Source organism: Leucopleurus acutus (genome assembly GCF_964270905.1).
Source record: "Leucopleurus acutus genome assembly, chromosome: 14".
Classification (NCBI taxonomy): Eukaryota; Metazoa; Chordata; class Mammalia; order Artiodactyla; family Delphinidae; genus Leucopleurus; species Leucopleurus acutus.
In genome coordinates this window covers 13,569,528-13,595,277 of record NC_139156.1, presented here as the reverse complement: position 1 = coordinate 13,595,277, position 25,750 = coordinate 13,569,528, and the positions used below count along the sequence as shown (strand labels likewise).

Below are 25,750 nucleotides of genomic sequence, written 5' to 3'. Positions count from 1 at the left end.
TGAATCTTGAAATGCATGGGTCATTTGACCCTTTCTGATAAGCATTCAGACCTGGTTTGGTGCTGCTGCTGCTTTTTTTAAAACATCAAATGGTGATAGACACTCGTCTAGTTGAAAGATGAGGGCCTTAGGTTAAAGGTGAATGAGAGAAACAAGGCTGGGGGAGATGGTATTTGGCGTTTAGGAATGGGTGTGAGGTTCCCTTGCTGCTGTTCTCTAGGGAGTACGTCAGAAGTTCTCTCTGATGTTTGACCTGAAATGGGCTTTAAGGCTTTGGCATTTCTTGACTGCCCTTTTACGTGATTATCCCTAAAGAGTGGATTTAAAGAGAGACACTGAAGACCCTGAAGTTAGGTTGTGTGCAGTCTTTGTTTTGGGAACTTTCTGTATTTATTAATATGTGCAGTATATTTAAAAAATATGTCCAGCACTGAGCACTGGTCTTGTGCCCTTTACTCGATAGGATTTAAGTAGGTGATTTTGAATTACTCTCGAGCCATTTGACTCTTCCTCTTTGCCTATGCTTGCCAGCTCCGAACAGCCACAGCCGTAGCGCTATGTCGTATCTCTCTCGGGGCACTTCCTGTTTTCCAGCCTGGTTGTCTAAGTTTCTTGTCTACCTTTGTTTGTCCGACCCCAACTCAGTACCTTGGCCTCAATCAGGGTCAGGAAATTCTCTGTGCAACCACAGAAAACAACGCTTGTCCTGTATCAATCTGATTAAGGCCGAATGAAGATTACTCCTAACCCTATTTGATGAAAAAAAAAAAATCACCTACAAATGCTCCTGTCATCCAAGAGACTGTTTAAGACTCGAGAGACAGTGCAGGGCCAGCACGGGCAGCCCTGGAGCCGAGCTGTCTGTCCCATGGGAAGACATAGCCTCAACCTCACAGAGTGGTTGTGAGGATTAAATGAAAGAATACCAGTGGAGTGCGACCCCGGAGTCTGCACACAGTAAATGCTCAATAAATTGTCACGCGTTCCCATCTCACTCCACTCTCCTTTCTTGCTCTCACCTAACCCTGACTTACTCTGTCAGCCCAGCAGTACCCCAGTTTCCTCCCTCTCTTCCTCTCTGAGATGAGAGCCTCCTTTTACTCTCAGAGCCCAGGGCTGCCCAGTGGACTTCCCTCGCCGAGCAGCAGACGTTAGTGGCTGTTGTGTTATCTGTTCGTCGGCAGCAGTGTGAGGGCTTATCTGAGGTCTTGGAGGAAGTGGAGGAGGTCAGGGGACCAGGGAGGGTGAGCTTGCCCTGCCAGCCCCCACTCTGGGGTCCCCATGTGATGGGCGGAAGTCAGGCCTCAGTGCTGCTTCCCACATTTAAACTAAGGCTTTAGTTCATTTAAAAAGAAGAGTGCTGAAGGAAGTGGAAGACACGATTCTGAAAGGCAAAGCAACAAGAATGACAGGCTTCCAGAAGCCACTTCCACTGTAAAATGTCAAAGTCCTTAATAAGTGCCCGGCAAGATGAATCATTACAAACTTGAGAGAATGCGCCATCTGCCTGCCCATAATTGAATGCGTCGTGTCGGACGCCATTTGACTGTCATAATGGCAGCATGCGAAGGTGGCAGCTACTCACTGTGCAGGCAGAGCAGGAAAGAACCAGGTGGAAACCAATAGCGCTGGATGATGAGGGGAGTGAGGGCAGGAAGCAGTGTGTGCCGTGGTGGAAGGACGATCGATTACTGCCCACTTGAGAAAATCCAATACACACAAGTGCTGGCATTCAGGATCAGCAGTTACCAAATGCAGGGGACCTGAGAGCCAGAAGAAGGTATACAAACCTTGGCAAATCATTCTTTCATTAGTAAGCATTCTGATTAAGTGGTGTTTGGACTTAAGCTAGAAATGGAAAATTCTAGTGCTGTTTTATGGATCCTATAAGTCATCCAGTCATGAGCCAGTGTGAGCACTTGAGTTTTTCTTCCATTTGGTTTATTGGATTTCTGCTTTTTTTTCTTTTTTTAAATAATGAGTGTTATCAATACAGGCAGAGAAAAAAGCCTGTTACTCCAGTTCCTCTGCAAGTATAAGAAACACCAACTCTGTCATTTAGGAAACTGTGTTCCAGTTATAAGACAATTGCTTACAGCCTCTAACTGTCAGAATTCCCAGTGAGGAGGAAAGCTGTGTTCTGGAATGGAGTTTTATCTTTTCAGGTTGAATTATTTTTAAAGATAGGGCACATTTCTTAGGTCTTACTCTTGAAGTTTCTAATTGTTGCCCAGACAGGAAAGTAGGTGGTTTGAGGACTGCAGCTTTCTTTTACTGGGTGACCCTGATGCAAAACCATCACTTTTTTTTTTAAAAGATGTGGTAAATAAATCTTTTTTTTTTTTGCGGTACGCGGGCCTCTCACTGTTGTGGCCTCTCCCGTTACGGAGCACAGGCTCTGGAGGCGCAGGCTCAGCGGCCATGGCTCACGGGCCCAGCCGCTCCGCGGCATGTGGGATCTTCCCAGACCGGGGCATGAACCCGTGTCCCCTGCATCGGCAGGCGGACTCTCAACCACTGCGCCACCAGGGAAGCCCCCAATAAATCTTTTTTTTTTTTTTTTTTCGCGGTACGTGGGCCTTTCACTGCTGCGGCCTCTCCCGTTGCGGAGCACAGGCTCCGGACGCGCAGGCTTAGTGGCCATGGCTCACAGGTCCAGCCGCTCCGCGGTATGTGGGCTCTTCCCGGACCGGGGCACAAACCTGTGTCCCCTGCATCGGCAGGCGGACTCTCAACCACCGCACCACCAGGGAAGCCCTAATGCTTTTACTTTTTCACTGTCCCAACTTTGTATTTGTGTTATTTTTACACTTCACTTGGTCCAGCATGTTTTTACCAGTTTGGAAATTCTGACTCTCCTGTGTCTGATATGAAACCAGGCATTTGGTAGGACCAGGGCTCAACTCTCAGGAACCATGCATGCATTGCCCTGAATTCAGATGAAAATGCCCTCCCCGCCCCCTTTTTTTTTTTTTTTTTTTTTACTTTTTCTTCAGTCCAGAGTCAAACACACCTTTTTCCACACAGCAGTGCACGGAGCACTGCTCTGATTACCAGGCTGCTCCCCAGGCCACTCTGCACGCGTCCCCCATGCACTTGACTTACCCACTTGATCTTGTTCATGCCCCTCTTTTCGTGGCACTTTTGGGCTATTAGATGCCATCTGGCTTAATCATGTACAACTTAAAAAAACAACTATGGCACAATAAATCTTTCAAAAGAGGTTCAGAAGCCAGTAAGCTAGGTTTTAAAAGCAACAGATGATCTTTTAAGAAAGAAAACTTCTTAACCTGATATAGGTAGTATCAACAAATGCAGTTTGGTTAATTGATAAATTCTATTTAAGTCTATATGATGCCAGATAACTGGTCTGACTGAACTTCCCTTGCAATGCAGTTTTTTAATTGAGTCCGTATTACATACCCAGTGCTAGGTTCCAGAGGTCCTTACGTCTACATGTACATACCGTTAGGTATAACGGTGGACAACCAAGGGACGGAAGGCAGTTGTGATAAGGTAGAATGATGGCCATCCTTCCCAAGCCTGCTTCGCCGCCTGTGGGCCTGGGGTCAAGGCCCCTGCCTGGCATCCAGGGCCCTGCAGTCTGGCCCCGGTTGGGCTTTCCCGTGAACATCTCCCTGTGCCTCATCATCAGATAGGGGATGGGGGGGTTGGTGGGGAGGCAGGCTGTTTTACTTAATGTCTCGTTTGGTAGATAACCTCTGCCACGCTCATTCCCAACTCCCTCGCTGTGAAAATCCTTTCCATCATTCAAGCTTCAAGTCCACCCCCATCGCTTCCACATTGCCTTCCCTGAGCACTTAACCCACAGTGAGCCCTCCGCCTGCAAACCCTATGGAACCTGTCACTGGTGTGCAGTGAGGTACCTAAGTTGCTGGTAGAGGACCTTAAGGGCACTGACACACACACCTGGTAGGTGCCCAGTAAGCTGCTGTCAGCCATGTGACCCTACTGTGCCCTAGAAAATGCCACGTAAGTCGGGCGGTGTTTCTCGCAGCACGTTTCTCACCCTCATGTGAGAGTAGGGACGGGGGATTTCATTTTTAACCTGCCCCCTCAAGTGATTCTTGGGCACATTTCTTTGAGGATCACTAATCCAGAGAGGCAAGACATCGAGCTCTTTGGTGGCTAGACCTTTTGTGTTACGAGCACACACCCACGTGGGGAGAAGGGTCCTGGTATACAGTGTCTGTTGCCTCAATTACTTATTTTTAGAAATTGAGCTCTTTATGAAGTCCATGTATCAATTCACTTGGCAAGAAGCACAATCAAAAAAATAGAGTTAAATTTGCAGCTGACAATTTGAGCTGGCAGCCTAACTCAGAGGGTCCTGGAAGGCCTTATTTATTTATTTATTTTTTTGCGGTACGCGGGCCTCTCACCGTTGCGCCCTCTCCCGTTGCAGAGCACAGGCTGCGGACGCACAGGCACAGCGGCCATGGCTCACGGGCCCAGCCGCTCCGTGGCATGTGGGATCCTCCCGGACCGGGGCACGAACCCGTGTCCCCTGCACCGGCAGGCGGACTCCCAACCACTGTGCCACCAGGGAAGCCCCGGAAGTCCTTATCTTAACATGCCACACAGCAGATCATTTTAGCATTTCTTGGGAAATGATAAATGGGTTAAGCACTTGAGTGGAGACATAGCAGCTTATCAGATCTGTGGGACAAGAACTGGGTGTAGCTAACAAGCGCCAAGATAGGTTGCAACAGGCCAACAGAAGATAAATTTTAATCCAGATAAATGTTGCCATTTAGATTTTCAAACTGCACAGAAAGGCACTGGAGGGAATAGTTTACGTGGAGGAAGACTCTGAAAGATGTTCTTGATGAGAGAATTCATTTCAGTTGCCGCTGATGTTGTGCTCTACACTCCTGCTGTCCTGTGGGGCATCGCCAGAGCAGACTTTGGCATAGGCTGCCTGGGCTCGTATCTGCCCCATTTAGCTGTACATCCCTTGGTCAAGTTCTTTAACCTTTGCGCCTACACGGAGGGTTATCAAGCTACCACATAGGGTTATTGTGAAGTTGAGGTATTGCATTGAAAATGCTTAGCACAGTCCTGGCATGATAAACCCCAGCTGTACACTCAGACTACGTGCTTGGTCTGTACACTTTCATGAGGGATGATGACTACAGTGCTCATCAACTGAGGATGTTTATCAGTTGAGGATCAGTTGACCTTTAAGAAAGTTTTCGGTAACAATAAGGGAGTGCACAAGATTTTTACGTACATGAGAGGAATGTATTTTTTTCTTTTTTTTTTTTGCGGTATGCGGGCCTCTCACTGTTGTGGCCTCTCCCATTGCGGAGCACAGGCTCCGGATGCGCAGGCTCAGCGGCCATGGCTCACGGGTCCAGCCGCTCCGCGGCATGTGGGCTCTTCCCGGACTGGGGTACGAACCCGTGTACCCTGCATCGGCAGGCGGACTCTCAACCACTGCGCCACCAGGGAAGCCCAGGAATGTATTTTTTAAAATACACTTGAGCAAAAGGAGGCCAGCCAGGATTTGGGGAGAGGTCCTTCTGAAATGCCATTTTTAAAAAGATAAGGGCCCTGTGACGCTTAGTCTAGGGAAATCTAAGGGGGCATGGCCGTGGTCTTAAAATATTGTAAGGGCAGGCTGTGAAGACGGCTGGAATCAGAACTTGATCCACAAATAGAAACATGGAGACAGGTTTTAGTCTAGTCTCAGGGATGTTTTTAACACGGGAGCTTGCCTCATTAAGGAGGGAGGACCTCCTTATTAAGTGTTACCACTGTGAAGGTGCATTGGGTGACCTCCAGGATCCCCCCACCCTAATTCAAAGCTTCTAAGTATAACCTAAACCTAACCTGCATATCTCTTTCTTCATAGCGTACAGTTTCCTCCAAATCGACTTACGGCTCCTGGCAGGTATAATGGGAATACTGCAGACTGCTGCTGCTGCTTCCTATTGCCTGGAATTTTCAGTTTAGAACGCCAGGCCTTCTAGGGAAGGCACCTGGCAGTTGCACCAAATTACTGGTTGGTTGATAGTGGGTGGTACTATATGTAGTTTTCAAACTACTAATCCTTAGAAACAGGGTAAGACTATCTTCTCTTTATGAAACAGTAAGTTAATATATCTGCACTTTGCTCTCTTTTAGGCTATCCTCATGGATCACAACTGCCCCATTAAAACAAAAATGTATACTCAGAATAATATCCAGTCGTATCCGATAGGTGAGGATGAAGAATCTGAAAGTGACTGAGACCCTCAGAAGTCATCCAAGTATCTAATTGTATAAAACAGTGTTTCCAGTGAAATGACTCATCCAGAACTGTCTTAGTGATACCACTCATCCCTGGTGAAAGAGTAAAACAACCAAAGGTTTTCTTTTCCATGGTTATGATCGATTGCCAACAGCCTTATAAAGAAAAAGCAGCTTTTCTAGGGGTTTGTATAAATAGTGTTGAAAACTTTATTTTATGTATTTGATTTTATTAAATATTATACAATATATTTTGACGAAATAGTGTAAATCTATAAATATTTGAATCCAAATCCAATATAATTTTTTAACTTACATTCACGAACACCTGGGCAAAAAAGTCTTATATATTTTCTGAATATTGGTAATGAGTGTTTAAAGCACGCATTATCTCCGAGACACTTCCAATAATGAGGAACTAGAAGGAAGTCTGAAAAACAGAATCAAGTAAGATGGCATATATGATATAGTGACACTGAATGTTGAGATACTGAACTTATAATTACAGTTGACCTTGAACAACACAGGGTTTGGGGGCGCCGACAACCCATGCAGTCGAAAACCTGCGTACAACTTTATAGTCAGCCCTTCGTATCCGTGGTTTCACATCTCTGGATTCAGTCAACCACAGACCATGTAGTACTGCAGTCTGTATTTATTGAAAAAAATCTGCATATAAGTGGACCCGTGCAGTTCAAACCGTGTTGTTCAAGGGTCAACTGTACTGTCAATATATTCATGAGTTAAAAGCTAGTTTTCTCAGATGCAGAAGACAAGAACTTGAGCCAGTCATCTTTCGGATTTATCCATGAATCTCAGCAGGCATTAGTTTTCTATGTAATCACCTACCTGGAACCAGATGGTTGTAAATTATATGTTTACGTGTCATGTGGTTGGCAACAAACATAAAAGCCAATAAGGGTAAAATAGTAAATGTTCTGAAAGTAGAGAAAAGCACCCAAAAGTATAGTTATAAACAACTAGAAGCTTTCCCTTTCAGATATATACTTGTCTTACCAGATGACAGAAAATTGAGGATAGATATACCTTACTTATACTGTCAGGGTTGTTTAAACATGATGAGATATATCAACACCTAGCTCAGGTTTTAGAAAAGAAATTTAAAAGGCTAATAGCTGCTGTGATATGAAAAAATCAGACTATAATTATCTTTGAGCTGGAAGTCATCCAAGTGTTTTCTAGGGATCTACTAATTTTGAGTTGTTTCAAACTATTATTTTTTAGACTTCTGAACGTTGTTCACATCAATGTGAAAACAAATTTTACATGAAGATGAAGAAGGAATGAAATTGTCTTGAATCGTGTTAGGAAAACAGGTAAAAATAATAGGGTGGTCAGGGCACACCCCCTTTCACAGGCAGGAAAAAACCCAAACATCTAAAAATGTCTATGTAATACTGTATCACCTAGTGCTGTGTGATGTAGTTTTTCTAAGCATGATGACATTGATGTGCCTTTTCGATGTGATAGCAAGTACTGTGTTAGTGAACATTGTTAGTTTACATCGAGTTTTGTATGAGATATGAAGATAGTGTGGAATGTCTCAAATAACACTTGTTCATTCTGTAGTTCTGTAATCGTAAACAAAAACTACTTAATGTCAGTTCTTTGTTAAGCTAAAATTGTGCTCCTGTTAACTTGGAAGGACCCCTCAACCTTATAATTCTCTAAGAAAGTAGCTAATACTTCCCATTTTCTTTATGAAGCTTTTTTTGTGGGGCTTTGATCTGAAGTCTGGTTTTCAAATGCATGTGTTGGAAGCAAACAAGCGTCCTACTCCTGTGTTTGCGTTGGGCGACTTACACAAGGACTCTGCTTTGCTGGAGGCGCTTCTGTGGCTAATGTAAAAAGGCAGGACTGCTCTCTACTTCTGGAGGGGAGAGCCTTAAAAAAGAACGTGCTGCAAATCAATTCTCTGGTGGGGTTTGTGGTTCTCCTCACTCCCAATACCACGTAACTTATCCCTCTTTTATTTTTGCCTGCAAGGTTTCAGTCTCTTCAAGAATGACTGGCAGCCATGTCTGCTGGTGATCCCAAGAGATCATATAAAAGATACATATTTTTCAGAACTGTTTTGAGAGCAAAAGGTATCAGTTGTATCTGAAGGAGAAAAAAATTGTAAGGTCTTTTATATGACCAGTATTCTGGGATTGGCAAGACTATGGAAAGAAAAGCTTTTTTTTTTTTTTTTTTTTTTTTAATGTGTGTATCAGAACAAAGAACACACAGCTCTCTGAACATTTATTTTTTGAGCAGAGGTGTTTTTTATGTTTGTACCTGGCAAAACAGATACAAAAAGCTTAATGAGGTAGTGATAAATATTCAATTCTTTCTTTTGACTGCTAAGTGTATCCACCTACGTCATGTTTTAGCTAGTTTACTTAATAAATCTTCTGAACACTACTGTGCCTGTTGTATTCCTTTGTTAACCAGATATTATCATTGGAATAAAATATGTAAGAAGGTACTGTTTTAACTGTGGGTATTCAATTAAAAACTATTCTTTGCTTGCAGGCATCAGGTAAAATCTACTCCAGACTAGTTTGAACCATACTTTTTGGCTTTGCAAAATTTGTTTTAATTTGAAGTATGTAACTAGCCACATGGTGTCAGTGTGGAACCAACCAGTAAGTTATCCTTGCATCTCTAAAGTTACATTGTTTTCCTGATGGCTACGAACAAATAACTATATCTGATGAAAATAACTATGATATGCAGCCACTTGACACAGTAGGTCCACGGCCCCTGGAAGTGCCATAAAACTTAGGGTGCGCATGTGTGCACCTTTCAGGGGTGAGAATCCATGGTTTTAAACAGATCTTAAAATGGATTCATGGCTTAAAAAGGCTTAAGGGAACCTCCCCCAACCCTGTTTTTAAAGGGAAGCTGTTATGTCTCAATTTAGAAATAAACTCAATACATTTCAAAATTAAAGTGATTTTAAATTTATTCACTTTTAGGGGACTTGAGATTTTATTATCTTACTATTAGTAAGAGCCAAATACCTTCAAACTGCCTTTCAAAAAATTCAACAATACTTAAATTTAGAATTGACAGTACCTTCAAATTTTTAGCATGTGTTTTCTCCTCTTAAATTCACAAAATGGCCACATAGTATTTTAACTAGTTCTGATACTGAAGAATGTAAGGTCTGATATTAAGAAATGTAGCATATGAATTGATTCTAAATGCTAAAATATTGCTCAGCTTGACTGTCTAACCTAATAATTCATCTAAATACCAATGTAGCAAATACACTTTAGTCCAATTACTATTAGATAGCAGAGGCAAATCCATAAATCTGATTGTCACAGCATAAAAAAATAGTAAAACCAAAATTTAATGCTTTTAGACAATTTTCAGAATAGCAATTTTGTTTAGCAAAAGCGGACTTTCTTAAACTTATCTTCATGGCCCAATTATACCAGGCAATAATTCCATAGAGATGCAGCAGTCACCTTTTTTAGATGACATCAAATGAAGATATTCTTGTTTTCTGTGGTAGTTTTTATTTAATATTATGTTTTAGCTATTGATAACATAGCATGGCAGAAAGATTACATCAGGAATGTGATATAATACAACTGTTTTCACTGAAGCCTTATACCTTACTATTCCTTAGGCTATTGGCGTGTCCCACCGCCCGCCCCCCTTGCACGAAACTACAACTGTGATGCCTCTACTGCCTCTCCCAGTAAATAGAAAAATATTGCACTACATTGAAGGTACATTTTACAAATATCATTAGCAGCATTACTGAGCTTTCCATAATTGTGGTTCTACAGAGTTAAATACTTTTAAAACATGAGTAGATTTTTATGAAACCAAAGTTTTGCATTATTTCTACAGCTCTTTCAAATGCATCAGTTTCAGCAGCATGCTTGGATGTCACTAAAACTTCATGGTATAATCCAAAACCACCAGCCACTTACTCTGCCTTCCAGGTTGTCAGTGGTAAGTGATTTTTCATGATAAGAAGACAGTTGCTTATTACATTGGGAAGATTGTTTCAAGCTATTGTTACAGAACAACATTTTAGCTTTGAGTGAGTTTGGTGTATAAAGACTTCTACAGCAGTGTTAAAATGCAAGCATGTTTAAACAAAAATGGGGGGTATACACAGATATATTTTTGTTATAAACTTGGCCAAGAAAGGTATTTAGTTTCCTAATATTTTACTTAATAATAAAATAGCAAGAATGAGAACTATTGATTTTAAAAGTGGAATGGCTTTTCTACCCATAAAAATGTTTTTATCATCCATATAACCCTTTTATTTCAATAGCTTGTTACTGTTCAGAAAACTTTTGCAGTTATGCTGTTGTTTTCCTCACAACAATCCTGTGAGGTAGAATAAATTTTGTTTATTCCTACTTTACAGCTGGGGAGCCTGCAGCATGGAGCCCTTTCGTGGCTTGCCTATGGTTACACAGTTCACTAATGGCCAACAGAAGAGCTTGAACTTAAACTCTTGTATGGAGTCCTGGGTTATAGACCTGGGCCAGAATCCTTACTATTATACTATGCCTTTTCCTGCCAGCCATAAAAACTGCCACCATCTAGTTTTAAATTCATGTCAGTTTCACTATATAGCAATTATCATAGTAGTTACCTACAAAAGGGAAAAACATGTACATATCTATTTTATAGACATATAAAAGGCCAAAACTTTTATGGTATACCAACAGAGGTCATGCTCACATGTTTTCCCTCAGTCGTGTGTTATTGGGATCCACACGATGGCCTGAGTGTCAGACTAGACCTTCAATTTAAGAGAAATGGTTCCAATTCCTATGTATTGACGCTGTGTAATTTTCTTTTTTTTAATAAGACAGTCTGAACTACAGAAGCATTCAGAATGATCAGCCTGTAGGATGATACATAGGATAAGCCTGTAGGATGTCAGACAAAGCAATAAATCTATTCTGCATGATTCCTCTCCCTTACAGCATTCTCATGCATGACTATTTTTCTAAAACAAAACAGCCAAACCAGATATCAACAAGGGCATTTTAAGAACAGTCCTCTGAAACTTCAGATATCTACATGCTTTATTTCCTATGGGAGAACTGAAGATGAAAAATAATCATAAATGTTTAGTACTTCCATTTGAAAGGCAAGTGTCAACATTTTGAAAGATTATATTTCAAAATCCTGCTGGTTACTGTTTTTTGTTTGTTTGTTTTAGTAATCTGGTCATCCTCTCAAAATTCTTGACCAACTGCATTCTGTATTTATTCCCTGTTGCATTTTGTTTTTCAATGCAAGCTCTTCAAATTAATCACTATATTCTCACTATACTTAAACTGCACATAAGCTTTAGAAAAAAATTTCACAAAAGCATAAAAAACAAGCAATATATGTAAAACTTTTTTTTTTTTACTAAATCAGCATAACTAACTAAAGCTGCGGCTTTCATGTTACATTTGGCAAAATCAAAACAAAAAGCACTCCCCCAAACGCCAAAATAACAAAAATCTCAAGCAAGTAGATATGACAAACTTCATAACACAAAGTACGATTCAAAACCTGTTCCCTCAATGATTGCTGTTGTCAGTTTGGGCATGCAGCAAATTGTTGTTGTAACTGTGATGGAAATGAAAATATTTCAAGAATCTGGACAGTATCCTATTTAACACTAATTCAAAAACTAGGAAGAGGAAGGAAAAAAAAACACAATGAGACATCACACCTACATAAACACAAAAAGCTTACATAATTAGAAAAAGTTAAAAATAAATTAGTAAAAATAAATTCCCAGTATAAACCCAAAAAGCATAGCTATAAATGCAATCTGAAACAACCAATTTAGTGAGCTGATCATGTTTTTGCTGGAAAACCACCTTTTCCACTCTAGTTCTTACACAAGCAAATAACTGTGAAGAAGCAGGCCAAAGTGCATAATAAGAGGGTTTAAATGTGGTTGTATCTGTGGTACTTTAGATGCAACTTTTCCTCAATCACTAGAAAGTTTAAACAGACTGTTACACAGACTCAGATGGGCCAAATAAGTCATCTGATATGCTACTGAATGGCTGAGAGTCTATTAGTTGGGTTATTTCACTATCAAGGTCTTCTTCTGTATCATCTGTGTACTTGCTTATTTTTTTGGAGTGCTGGTCTAAGGACAGACTTTCTAAAGATTCAATATCTTCAATGCCTGCTCTGTAGTGGATCATAAGAAGTGTTAGAGCTTGCAGTCTTTCACCTGATTTAGCCAAAGCAGCAGAAAGAAGTGATTTTTTCCTCGTATCTGTTGTCTCTTTTTCTTCTCTAACAAGGGAATTATTATGTTCCAACTCCTGATCAATTTCATTCTGCAGTTTATCTAGCATGAACTCTAGTTTCTGGATCCTCTCCTCTGTAGGCAACCCCCTGTACAGATCACGACCAATTTCTTTAACTGCAATGAAAACGCTGTCATCCAGACCACCCTCCTTTCTCACTAATTTTATTCCTGTGTTGTTGCCCTGTTTAGAAGGGCTGTTTGGGCCACAGATCTCTGTGTCACTGCCTTCGTTGTCTGATGTGTTGGGTGTGTGTTTTGGTGAAGGTTCTACTAGATCAGTCCCTGGCTCAGAAAGGCGAGTTTTAGAGACTTGACGCAGATTTAACAAACGAGAGCTCGTATTGATAATATGTCTTGTCAAACCTGTCATTCTGTTGACTGACTTCCCAGCTTCAGCATCAACACGAGGGGGCAGGCCTAAGAGGGCTTCTTGTCCTTCCAGCCTGAGATTTTTCAGGGCCCGGTCTATCCGTTGATCAGTTGCTCCACAAAGAGGAGTCTCGGCTAGACACTTTTCCTGACATTTTTTATGGCAAACATAAGCACAGAACATACACTGGGAAGCAGCTTTAGTCCAAACTTTTTTCTTACAGTAATCACACCAAGTTGGGTTCTGGAACTGAGTATCCTGGAAACTATGTTTATTTTCTGTTAAACCCATCTGTCCAACAAAGTGCTCCTCTTTAGGAAGGGCAGAAACCTCTTCGACCAAATGGAGTTCTTTTTCTTTCTCTAAGTTAGTAACTACATGGTGGTCTGGCTCTCCTTCTTTCAGATATTTGAAGTGAACAGTAATATCACCGAAACAAAATTTGTCATTGAACCCCTTCTGCATACTCAGATTACGTAGCGCGGTTCTCGTGACCATGGCCTTAGGTGATGGGGCTTCCAGTCTGAATTTGGAAAGGTATTCCATGTTCGATGTAGCTAAGCATCCTAAAGCCACCTCTTCAAGTTTTAAGCTGACATGCCCCAAACAGATGAGACCCCCTAATTTGAAAGGATCCCTGCACCACAGTGCGATGTTTAAGTACCTGTGGCAGGCTTCTATGTCAAAGAGACAGCTGGCTCTGGTTCTTGTCCATTTTCCGAGCTTATTACGATAAAGAATTTCTGATGACTCCCACGTTTGATGGTCATCTGAACTGTCCTTAGGAGTGCAGGAACTTTCTGAAGTCAAATCTTTTGCCACTTCTTGCTTTGCTGGAAGCTGCTTAGCTGTAGCTGCTTCTTCGACGTGATCCAGATTTTTCGCTTGCTTTTCAGCAGGTTTATCTGCAGCAGGCGGTGGCAGCACCTTCTCTGGCTTTTCAACGAGAATATCTGGTTCTGCCTGATTTGGGGCATCAGCAGAAGGCAAAGGAACTTTGACTTGTGGTCGTGGTGGCACAGGTGGTTTGAAAGTGGATCCTTGGGTGGGTTTTGACACTTGTGCTGGTTCTGTTATCTCAGAAGATTTTAGGGCCAAGGGCTTATTTTCTTCTTTGGATGGAAGTTTTGGGGGTGGTGGGTAACTTCCTACAACTGATTTACGGTTTAAAACTGGTGATATAGTTCCAAGGGGTTTAACAGAAAGTGTTGTTGGAGTACGTTTGGGACTGTGACTTAATGACTGTGCCTCATCCTTGACCTCAGTTTGTGCTCTCACATCACTTGCTAAGTCTTCAAATTCAGAATCCAGGTCTCTGTTTTCAGCATCTACTGCCAACCCACTTGTTTCCTCTTCATAGTTTGGTTGGCATGGGCCTATCAGAAAGTTGTCTTCCAACTGTCCAAAGTTATCTTGCAGCACTGCACCCTGGTTACTCTGGCCAACAGGCCTTTCATAATATACCAGGACTCGGTCACCAGCCTGCTTGATAAGCTTCAACACTTGCAGTGTAGATGTGATTTTCACACCTGTTTTAAGATATTAAACGGAAAACATGTAAATTACTGCAGTAAAAATTACCTAAATTCACTAAGTGTAATTGCCATTAATTCATGATTACTTAACTAATGGAAAAGTAATAGTGAAACCTCTAAAATATCTTACGGGTTTATGGATACATCAGTGTACTGATTCTTAAACCCTGACTGCTCCGATGTCCTGGAAATGTTTACCTTTTCAAACCAAACGATGACATGAAAATCCTGAGGAGGGTGTCAAGCTGCTAACTCCTAATTGTTTACCATTCCTTCCTAGGTTTAAAAGACATTATTCCTCAGTTTGGAATGAAGTGAGCAGAGTGAGACCTATCGAAAAGGATTTTAGTAACGGTTAAATCAGGCTTAAAATGATGGGAAACTGTGATTATATTAAGGGAAATTGTAAAATGCATCAGGGATTACAAGTTGTATGGTGAATGATTCAAATTAAGAGACCAATGCTTGAAATAAACTTAGCAAAATATTGGGTTGGCCAAAAAGTTTGTTCTGTTAGTGAATACACCGTTCAATAAAAGTCTTGGTGAAAATGAAAAATGTCTTTTATTTTCACTTAAAACTGAACAAACTTTTTGGCCACCCCAATACTATTATGAATAGTGGACTCTTACAGATTCTTTCATTAGCCCTACCCATCAAACTAGTCTTTTTCAGGACCAGAAAGAATAAGGAAGGCATAATAGGAAGGCTTTAAAGTTAAACAAGTTGTCTACTATCTGTATCTATATCAACAATATCTTAAGTTTTCATTTTATTTTCTAATAGGTGCTACATCAATTAGTTCAAAATTCAAAAAGTATAGAAAGATGTACAGTGAAAAATCTCCCTTCCACCTCTATCTCCCAGACGTATTGTCCCTTTCCTGAGGCAATCAAAGCTTCTGATGTGTTCTTCTAGGGATATTCTAGGTGTAACTTTTAAAGGCTCTATTTTTTCCCTACCCTCTCCAAAACAGTACTTACCTAAGCCAACCCTTTCTGTAGGAGTTACAGAAAGGTGAGAAGGGGTCTTTGCTTTCCAAAGGTCTTAAGGCCATCCTAAATAAATCAAAGTAAATCAGCCCCATCTAATAACCTGACTTCAGAGTTCCTCAACCTCTATATTCTCCTACTTTGGCTGCCCAGGCAAGACCATGCTTTAGACCTGGTCATCACTTGGAAGTTTTCCACATCAAAGATCTTTTACTCGGAAATTAACCTCTGATCACAATCTCCTATTTCCACCTCTAACAATCCTGTCTGCTAACTGAATCTGTTTTGAGGTAGTTTCCGTGTCCAGTCATTCCTCCTTCGCTCTCATGGTCCAGCTGGTCTCCTGACACCACTTGCTTTTCTCCCCAACCTCAGTTCAAGACTTCAGTGGTGTTCACATCAAGCTTTTTTATTCTTTTGCCCCAGCCCTTTCCTCTTCTACCATCTACCTGTCTTTCTGATCCCCAGCTTTGCTAGCCCCTTATCTCCCTTTCCTGCTCCTGAGCTTATCACCTGGATACAACTCCCGAGTTATACCATCTGCCTGCAGCAAGGCTTTCAGTGCTGCTTTAGCATTCTTTTGATTGGTCTCTAAACAACTAAGTCTCCAAACACCAGCTTCAAACCTTTCTTATTCCCCTGAAACCCACCCTTCCTACTCTCTTTTATTCTGTAGATGACATCACCTTATATACTGAAGATCAGTAAGAAGCCACCTCCCCTCCCTGCCAGTCATTTTCAGGATTAAGCCATCTTAGAGGAGGAAGTATCCCTCGTACTTTGGATCCTACTCCCCATCCCCTTCAGGACTCTGCTCTATCAGTTATCCTTGCTAAAATCTTAATTCCCTTCCTTCTTCTCCTTTAAAACCTTGTTTTCCTTGGTTTTCACAACACTGTACTAATTTGGCTCTGATCATCTCTGCTTGCTTTTTCCCCCACCTGTGTCTGTCCCTTGTATGCAAATGTTCCCATGTTTTTTTCTTTAGTTTCTCTGCCTTTTTGTTCTCTCCCTAGATTACACCCATTTTTTTCTTTGGTTGGCATCCCCTCTTCTTCACTCTAGTCGTACATTCCCAGCTACTTCTGGGTATCACCACCTGGATGTTTCGTTGATGCTACAAATTCAGTGAAGTTAAAACCTCTCTTTGACCTTCTCATCTTCCTGTTCTCACCACTATGTGAATCAATTTGCCACCCTCCCAGTTAACCCGATCTGAATCATGGAGATGGCTGACTCCCTAGATAGATTCAGTCTGCTGTCAATCCTGTTAGAGTTCCAGTCCATTTTCATTCTCCCTCCTTTCAGATCCTCCTGACCACTGGCTTCCACTATAGTAATAAACAGCTTTTTACTATGATCCCTCACTTAGATCTTCCCTATTTTAATCACCAAACATATATTGCTCCCCAGTTTTCCTAAAACATTGGCTCAAAAACCTTTAGCCTACAAACTCATACTGAAATTCAGAGCTTTCTAGTATGACTTCATGATTCATCCAGCCTTAATTTCTTCTGCTTCCCTTTAACCACACTATGAACCAGCAAAACTGTAGTTTGACATAAATAAAAATTAAGTCCATCTAATGATCTGAGGTAGGCAAAAAACTTCGGCTCAATCTAAACTCATTCTTTGTGACTTAACATCTGCCTCTTGGGACTGTTCAGCCAAATATGGATTATTTTTCTTTTGGAATATTTCAAATATACTCAAAAGCAGAGGAAATAGTAAAATGAACTCCATCACTGAGCTTAAATATAACAAACATTTTGCCAATCTTATTTCAATTATCACCAATCCCGTTACTAAATGTTTTTTTTTTTTTTTTGCGGTACGTGGGCCTCTCACCGCTGTGGCCTCTCCCGTTGCGGAGCACAGGCTCTGGACGCGCAGGCTCAGCGGCCATGGCTCACGGGCCCAGCCGCTCCGCGGCATGTGGGATCTTCCCGGACCGGGGCACGAACCCGTGTCCCCTGCATCGGCAGGCGGACTCTCAACCACTGCGCCACCAGGGAAGCCCACTAAATGTTTTTAAAATGTTGTATACCCATACAAATAAAGTATAGCTATAAAAAAAAGAATGTGTATCATACCCTCCCCTTATCTCAATGAATATTATTATTTTTACAAATGTTAGACACAAAGAGATGACTTTTGCTTTTTCACCCTGCCTGTATTTATATTGCTTGGATTTATTTATTTATTTTTGATAACAGATATTTACTACTTGTATAATTGAAAACAAAAATCTTTCATAAAAGGATGTAAAAAAGAAAACAATTTTATGCTGTAGGTAAAACCAAACAGGGTATATGTATACATAAAAAAAATTCATACTGAATTATGATTTTTAGCTGAGGGATAACTGTTACGTTTATGTTAAATAACTACATCACAGATGAGGTTTATTTTATAGCCTTATTATCCTAAGTGTCTATGAACCAGTATCATCATCTGGGAGCCTGTTAGAAATACAGAACCTGGAACACCACCCCAGGTCTACTGAATCAGAATCCACATTTTAACACCATGCCTGGGTGATTGGAATACACAAGAGAGTTTGAAAAGCACTGTTTATGACATAATCAGAGGGATTTCCATGTGAAATATTGACTTAGTGGGGCTTCCAGGTATGCAATTAAATCATTTTCATTATTTTATTGTCATGATGGATATGAATTAAAGGTAGAGTTTCTTCAACATATAACCAAAGACAACTGCTCCTTCATTTAGGAACTAATTTACCTTGTTATTTATTGTTTTAGCTGTGAGAGAATATTCCATGTTGCCTTTAAAAGCTCAATTGTAACCAACCATGGGCTCAAGAAATCTCTTGACAAGCCTAGAATGGGTGGGCCACGTACTACAAAGGTCTGAAAAGGTTTGGACTTTTCCCCCACTGATGTCCACAGTGAGTCTTACTGCTTATTTATAAACATGCAAGCAAATAATCTGCCTAACAATAGAGAGTTTTTGTTGTTATCAATCCAACTGATAGGAAGGCATGCAGGTGACACATTTTTCTGCCAGTGACAGTGATCTGGGCTGCACTCTGAATGACAATCTATTAACAAATGGCTGCCCAGTCAGGAACAATAAGGGGCAACCAATATGGGGGCCACAGGCCAGTTCAGGTGTGCCCTTTTAGACAAGGAATCGCTCTCCTGTTAATTATCTAGTCCTGAGTGATGGGGGCAGTAGTGCTAACATTGTCAGTTTTAGGCTCAGAGTAGTAATGGTGGTGGCCACACAGAAAGATAACTGTTGACCTGCCCTTTCTTTCACATTCAATAAAAAAAAAATAGAAGTAGGAGGAAAATGGTCTAAAGATGAAATATTTTCAAGATTTATAATTAGAACTAAAATGATGTGTTTCAAATTTTTTAAGTATTTATTTATAGTATAGTTATTACTTTCTTTCCATTGTAAAAGTAACGTGCTTATAGAAATAAAGAAGGAAGAGGGACTTCCCTGGTGGCGCAGTGGTTAAGAATCCACCTGCCATTGCAGGGGACATGCCCAGGTTCGAGCCCTGGCCTGGGAAGATCTCACATGCCATGGAGCGACTAAGCCCATGTGCCACAACTACTGAACCTGTGCTCTAGAGCCCACGAGCCACAACTACTGAGCCCGCGTGCCTAGAGCCCATGCTCCACAACAGAGAAGCCACTGCAATGAGAAGACCACGCACCGCAACGAAGAGTAGACCCCGCTCGCTGCAACTAGAGAAAGCCCGCACACAGCCATGGAGACCCAACACAGCCAAAAATAAAAAAAAATAATAAAAAAAAAAGAAATAAAGAAGAGAGGAAAAACCCCCACATCTGTTCTCTGGTTTTCTTTGTAAATGTCAGGTATATTGCACATGAGCATAATTACCTCCAATAGCAATCAGTCGATCTCCCCGCTGAAGATCAGCAATTGCAGCAGGCGAGTTTGGGGCCACGGTCTCAATTATGACGTGCCCAGCATACCCGTCAGTTGACTGGACAAGACGAAGTGTAAGTCCGACACTCTGTAAATTCCCCTTTATTAATTCAACCTTTGATAAAGATAAAAAAATGAAAACAGATTCAATGGGTTCACAGTAGTGGAGTGAGAAAACAACACATCGAGAGCACTACAGTTGACGCTGACTTTTTTATACCATGGTGGTTATTATTACAGACTAATAAAGGAGGGAGGAAATCTTTTATTGTGACAATATAAATTAAGATATGCTCAGACTGCACATTTGTGCCATCGAACCTTTTAAATGATAAGGTGAACATAAACAAATAGAAATCCTAAATATTCTTCCTACATCTGGTATAGCATGTGGCATGCACTCCCTAAACTCTGGCATCATTACCAAAGATGATTTGGTTTTTAAGGTTTTATTACAGAAAATTTTAAAAATATACAAAAGCACAAAGAATAATTAAAATGAACCCTGTGGTAGGTTATAAAATATAGTAACAAATTCTTCTTGACTTGAATGCATGTCCCTTTGCAATTAATACTTTACCAGACCTGCTATTAGAGGTATACCTATTTCTCCATCCTTCTCTCAGCAACCAATGTAACTAGAAAAAACAGACGAAGACATAGACGATCTGAACGTGATCAACCTTGACTTAAATGACATTTATAGAACACTATACCTAACAATGCCAGAATACACATTATTTTCAGGTACACATGGTAAGTCCACCAGGATGTGCTACGGTCATAAAACAAGCGTTGATACATTTAAAAAGACTGAAATCCAAGATACGTTCTTTGAATGGAATTAAATTAGCAATCAATTAACAGTAAGAAAACTAGAAAAACCCCAAACATTTGAAAAGTAAAACAACACACTTTAAGAAATTCATGGTCAAAGAAGAAATCAGAAGGGAAATTAAAAAATATTCTGGGGACTTCCCTGGTGGCGTGGTGGTTGAGAATCCACTTCCCAATGCAGGGGACACAGGTTTGAGCCCTGGTCTGGGAAGATTCCACATGCTGTGGAGCAACTAAGCCCATGTGCCACAACTACTGAGCTTGCGAGCCACAACTGCTGAGCCCGTGTGCTACAACTACTGAAGCCTGTGCGCCTAGAGCCTGTGCTCTGCAACAAGAGAAGCCACCGCAATGAGAAGCCCCTGCACTGCAATGAAGAGTAGCCCCTGCTCGCCACAACTAGAGAAAGCCCGCGTGCAGCAACCAAGACCCAACACAGCCATAAAACAATAAATTTATATTAAAAAAAATATTCTGAGTGGAATGATGATGAAAATACAATCTATCAAAACTTGTGGGATGCAACTAAAACAGTGTTTAGAGGAAATTTATAGCTTTAAATACTTATATCAGGAAAAAAATTCTAAAATTAGTGATCTCAGTTCATCCCTTAAAAAACTAGAAACCCCAAAGTAGAAGGAAAGAACAGAAATCAATGTAATAGAAACTAAAACAACAAATCATGAAAGCTGATTCAATGAAATAGTCAATAAAACTGATAAGCCTCTAGGATAAACTGATAAAGAAAAATGTGTACTACCAAAATCAAAATAAGAGGGGAATATCACTACAGAATCTAGAGACATTAAGAGAATAGGCAACATTATGCACAACTTTATGTCAATACATTTGACAACCTAGATGAAATGGAAAAATTTCCTTGAAAGATAACAAATGAGAAAAACTGACTAAAAAAATAGAAAATTTGAACACCCCTTTATCAATTAAAAACATAAAATTCATAAACCTTTGCACAAAAAAATTCCCTCCGGGTCTAGACTGCTTCATTATGAATTGTTGAAATAACAATCTTACTTGGAATCTTTTAGAAATAGAGAAGGAGGGTATGCTTCCTAAATCATGTGTTAAGGCCAATGTAACCCTAATTCCCAAACCCAGACAAGAAAGCAGAACTACAGACTAATATTTCTAATGTTCAAATATGGATGCAAAATTTCTTAACAAAATTTTAGGGAATTCAACCCAATAATATATGAAAAGGATAATAATCATAACCAAGTGGAGTTGATTCCAGGAATTCAAGGTTGATTCAAGCACCCAGGAGTCAATTAGTATAAGTCACCATATTAAGAAAAGAAAGGAGAAAACCATATAAATATTTTAATAGCCACAAAAAAAATTAACATCCATTTATGATAAAAGCCCCCAACAAAATAGAACTACAAGGGAACATCCTAAATCTGATTATAGGCATCTACAGAAATCTATAAGTAACATAATACTCAAGGGTGAAAGACCTTCCAAGATCAGGATCAAAGCAAGGATTTCTGTTCTTACCACTTCCATTCATTATTATACTGGGGGGTATAGTTAGGGTCATGATGTAAGAAAAAGGGAAGACATAAAGAATGGAAAGGGAGAAGAAAAACGGTCTTTATTTGCATATAATATGACCCTATACATGGATAATCCCAAGACATCTACAAAACAACTTTTAGAACTAATAAGTGAAATTAGGTCACAGACTACAAAGTCAATATGCAAAAGGCAAATATGTTTCTATATATTACCAACAAATAATTAGAAAATAAAGAAAGCAAATTAATTTGTAATAGCATAAAAATACTTAGGATTAAATTTTTAAAATTTATCTTTTATTGAGGTAACATTGGTTTATAACATTCTATGTTTCACATGTACATTACATTTCTGCTTCTGTATACACTACAGTGTGTACTCATCACCAAAACTTTAGTTTCCATCTATCACCATACAACTAATCCCCTTTATCCATTTCACCACCACCTCTCCTCCTGGCCCCTTCCTCTCTGGTAACCACTACTTTGTTCTCTATTATCAACATGTTTGTTTTTTTTTGGTTTGTTCATTTATTTTGTTTTTATTTGTTTATATTCTACAATATGAGTAAAATCATAAGGTCTTGTCTTTCTCTGACTTACTTCATTTAGCACAATGCCCTCCATCCATGTTGTCACAAATGGCAAGATTTCATCTTTTTTCTCTTTTTATGGATAAGTAGTATTCCATTGTGTGTGTGTGTGTGTGTGTGTGTGTATATATATATATATACATACCACATCTTCTTTTAGGATTAAATTTAATTGAAGATGTACAAAACCTGTATGCTGAAAACTTCTGCAAAGGGAAATTAAAGAAGACCTAAATAAATGAAGAATGACACCATGTTCATGGATTGGAAAACTCATTATTGTTAAGATGCCAATTCCTCCCAAATTTATCTACAGATTCAAAGTAATCCCAGTAAAAATCTTTGCAGGACTTTGGAAAGGTAAAAGACCTAGAACAATCAAAGCCATCCTTAAATAGAACAAGGCTGAAGGACTTATACTACCTAATTTCAAGGCTTACTATATAATGTTAGCGTAATTAAGACAGTGTGGTATTAGCCTAAGGACAGATATTAGTTGTAGAAATTAACATCATCATTTCTTAAGATATCAAATTTTGGACAACGTGTTGACTTCCTATTATAATAGATAAGGATGATAGTCCATTCTCCTGCCCCCAAATTACCGTAGAGTTACATCATTATTTATTTATTTATTTATTTTTTCTTTTTTTTTTTTTTTTGCGTTACGCGGGCCTCTCACTGTTGTGGCCTCTCCCGTTGCGGAGCACAGGCTCCGGACGCGCAGGCTCAGCGGCCATGGCTCATGGGCCCAGCCGCTCCGCGGCATGTGGGATCTTCCCAGACCGGGGCACGAACCCGTGTCCCCTGCATCGGCAGGCGGACTCTCAACCACTGCGCCACCAGGGAAGCCCTACATCATTATTTTTAGTTCCTCTGCATAACCTCTTTATAACTTTAATTAATATACTTATACCCCTATATTTCTTATTTCATCAACTACAGACAATCTCTCTCTTGATACTAGGACTTCTATCTTTCCCTTCACTTTTCCCCTTTATACCTTCTACCTTCTAAACTCTACCATGAAAGTTGATAACTATTATATTAATTTTTAAACTATTTTTAAGCTACCAAGGTTGACTGGAAGTCAGTCATGTTTATAATATTGTGACTATATAAATATGATTTATTGAGAACCTGGACATCTTTACATTTTCTGTCTTGTATAGCCTTTTGCTTTTCTTGGAGGTTTTTCTTTCAACAACATAGCTTTCACTTTAAATGTAGGATTTATGTAAGTACTGCTTCTGCAATTAGCTCTTAAATTCACCTATCCATTTGTTTACATATTAAATTATTTAGCACTCAGTCAAAGCAAAGTTTTTCTTTACCCCTCCACCCTACTCCTGCCTAAAAAGAAGCCAGTTAATAAATGTAGAAGGAATGAGCAGATTTGAAAAATCACCCAAAAGGAGAGACAAACATTTAGATTAAAAAAAGAGAGAGAGAGAGAGAGAGACAAAGAAAGACTAAAGAGCTGGAACAACCGAATGTAATGTCTGAATCTTGGTAAGATCCTGGTTCAGGGAAAAAAAATCTACAGAAACATTTATGGGACACTGGGAGCATTTTAATATAGACTGAAACTTTGGTGAAATTAAGGAATTATTAATTTTCTTATGTGTGATAATGGTTATTGTAGTTATGTAAAATGTTCTATTTTTAGAAGATTCATACTGAAATATTTAGAGGTAAAATATGACGTCTTCAACAATGTCTTTCTCAGATGCAGAGCTATGAAAAGTTTCAGCATCTATTATTATTAGTAAGACTCAGCACTACTAGTCAAAACAGGATACAAAAGGAAATTTAAAAGCCAATCTGCTGTGAATGAACTCAATATACAGCTGAGGAAACAAGGCAAACATATTATGAAACAAACATCAATTCAGGGCATTAGAATATTTAAACTATCTTATATCGTTCAAACCTTAATTTACTTTTACAGGATCAAGACTGAGAAGCTAATTTTATGATCATATGACTTTAAAAACTCTCCCATTAGAAAAGACAAAGATGGTGACTGATGTCGACATTCAGTAAGAGAACAGCAGCCAGTTCAAACCCACTAGGAGAAGAATGGGCTCAAGCATGGTCTTTACTTCCAAAGAACAGAAATCATACCAATGGTGGTAAATATCTACCTTTTCACAAAATTATGTTTTCATCCTGCTAGAAGGTTTCCTCTATGTTGTAGACTAAAGACATATCAAATGAAAGGAAAAGGAAGGGCCTGAAAAAAGGAATAGCAGAGAGAAAAAATTGTATTTCTTATGGACAAACAAAAGCATAGTGAAGAAAAAGTGAACATGGAACAATATTATATTTTCCTTTGGATTGCTGATCATGAAATCTTTATTAAAAAAAAGAAAAGCAGGATGAAAATGTCTGATAACAAATACAGGAATAGATTATGGATGGGAGACCTTCAGTCAATTCTAACCATCATGTAATAACTTTTCCTTTCTCATAAAAAGCCAATTAGATGTTTTTAAGCCCACCAAAATCTGGGTACTCCCCTATTCCAAAAGATAAGCTATGATTAAGGAAAAATTAACATCTACAGAACTCATTTTGTCTGCAAAGAGAGAGAGGCTGACAGTGATTTAGTTTCTAGTTCCAGTTTGTTGCTAAGGCCTTGCTGTACTCCTACTAAAAGCTATGCAGACCCTAGCCCACACAACCATGAACAGTGACCCTGACACCTGACTGTGGCATGAAATACCGGAATCCTCAAAATAAGCACACCTTTTTTACTTAAGTGAGTTTTAGTAGGTATCTGTTTCAAACGGGTTCTGGCTTACCAGGCACCGTGTTAGAGACCATCATATACAATATCTCATTAAACTCAAAGTGCTGTATTTATTAACTACAAAGCTACAAATACATTATAAATGTAGGATGGAATCTGCCTGAGCCTAGCCAGGGGCCTCTGCCGCCTGCCCTTGCAGGGACTTAGCGCCTGCAAGATGGGTAAGAGAAGGAGAGGAGCGCCTGGGTCAGTGCTATACCAGCAGCTCCTCCTGACACCAGAGGCTGCCTCTTCTGCATATAGGGGCCTGTCCAGGAGGTAATGGGGGCTCGGGGCTTCAGAAGTGTGGTGCTATCCTCACCATCGTCCTACAGAGTAAAACCAAGTCCCCCTAAAACAGAGTTCCCTTACTGAGTTTACAGTTATTCTATCTAAAATTTTATTTCCTTTCTTTGTCACCTCTTACCCCAATCCTGTGCTAACTGAACATTAATCAACTAGAGTCAGATGGCTAAGATTACTATTGTTAACATCATTAATGTACCAAAATTGCTGCTGTAGATATCATCATTAACATACAAACTCAGGTTGTTTCTCCAGCACAAGACGAGCTAACAGACCCCTGAACCATGGACCAC

At 39.9% G+C, this 25,750-nt stretch overlaps 2 protein-coding genes across 3 annotated transcripts in view; one reads left to right on the top strand and one right to left on the bottom strand.

Annotated features, from left to right (window-relative positions):
* Nucleotides 1-6,255, top strand: part of SLC18A2 (solute carrier family 18 member A2) — a gene marked incomplete at its 3' end in the record, with an annotated part of 39,212 nt that extends 32,957 nt beyond the window's left edge. Inside the window, exon 16 of the mRNA XM_082854614.1 lies at nt 6,151-6,255. Coding sequence (XP_082710740.1) covers nt 6,151-6,255 — 105 coding nt within the window. The remainder of the gene's footprint in view (nt 1-6,150) is intronic.
* Nucleotides 6,256-6,594: 339 nt separating this feature from the next.
* Nucleotides 6,595-25,750, bottom strand: part of PDZD8 (PDZ domain containing 8) — a 100,653-nt gene continuing 81,497 nt past the window's right edge. For both annotated transcript variants that reach the window (XM_082854650.1, XM_082854651.1), the window contains 2 exons: nt 19,342-19,504; nt 6,595-14,464 (listed from right to left, as the gene is read on the bottom strand). In XM_082854650.1, the coding sequence (XP_082710776.1) occupies nt 12,261-14,464; nt 19,342-19,504 (2,367 nt within the window). In that variant the 3' untranslated portion in view covers nt 6,595-12,260. The remainder of the gene's footprint in view (nt 14,465-19,341; nt 19,505-25,750) is intronic.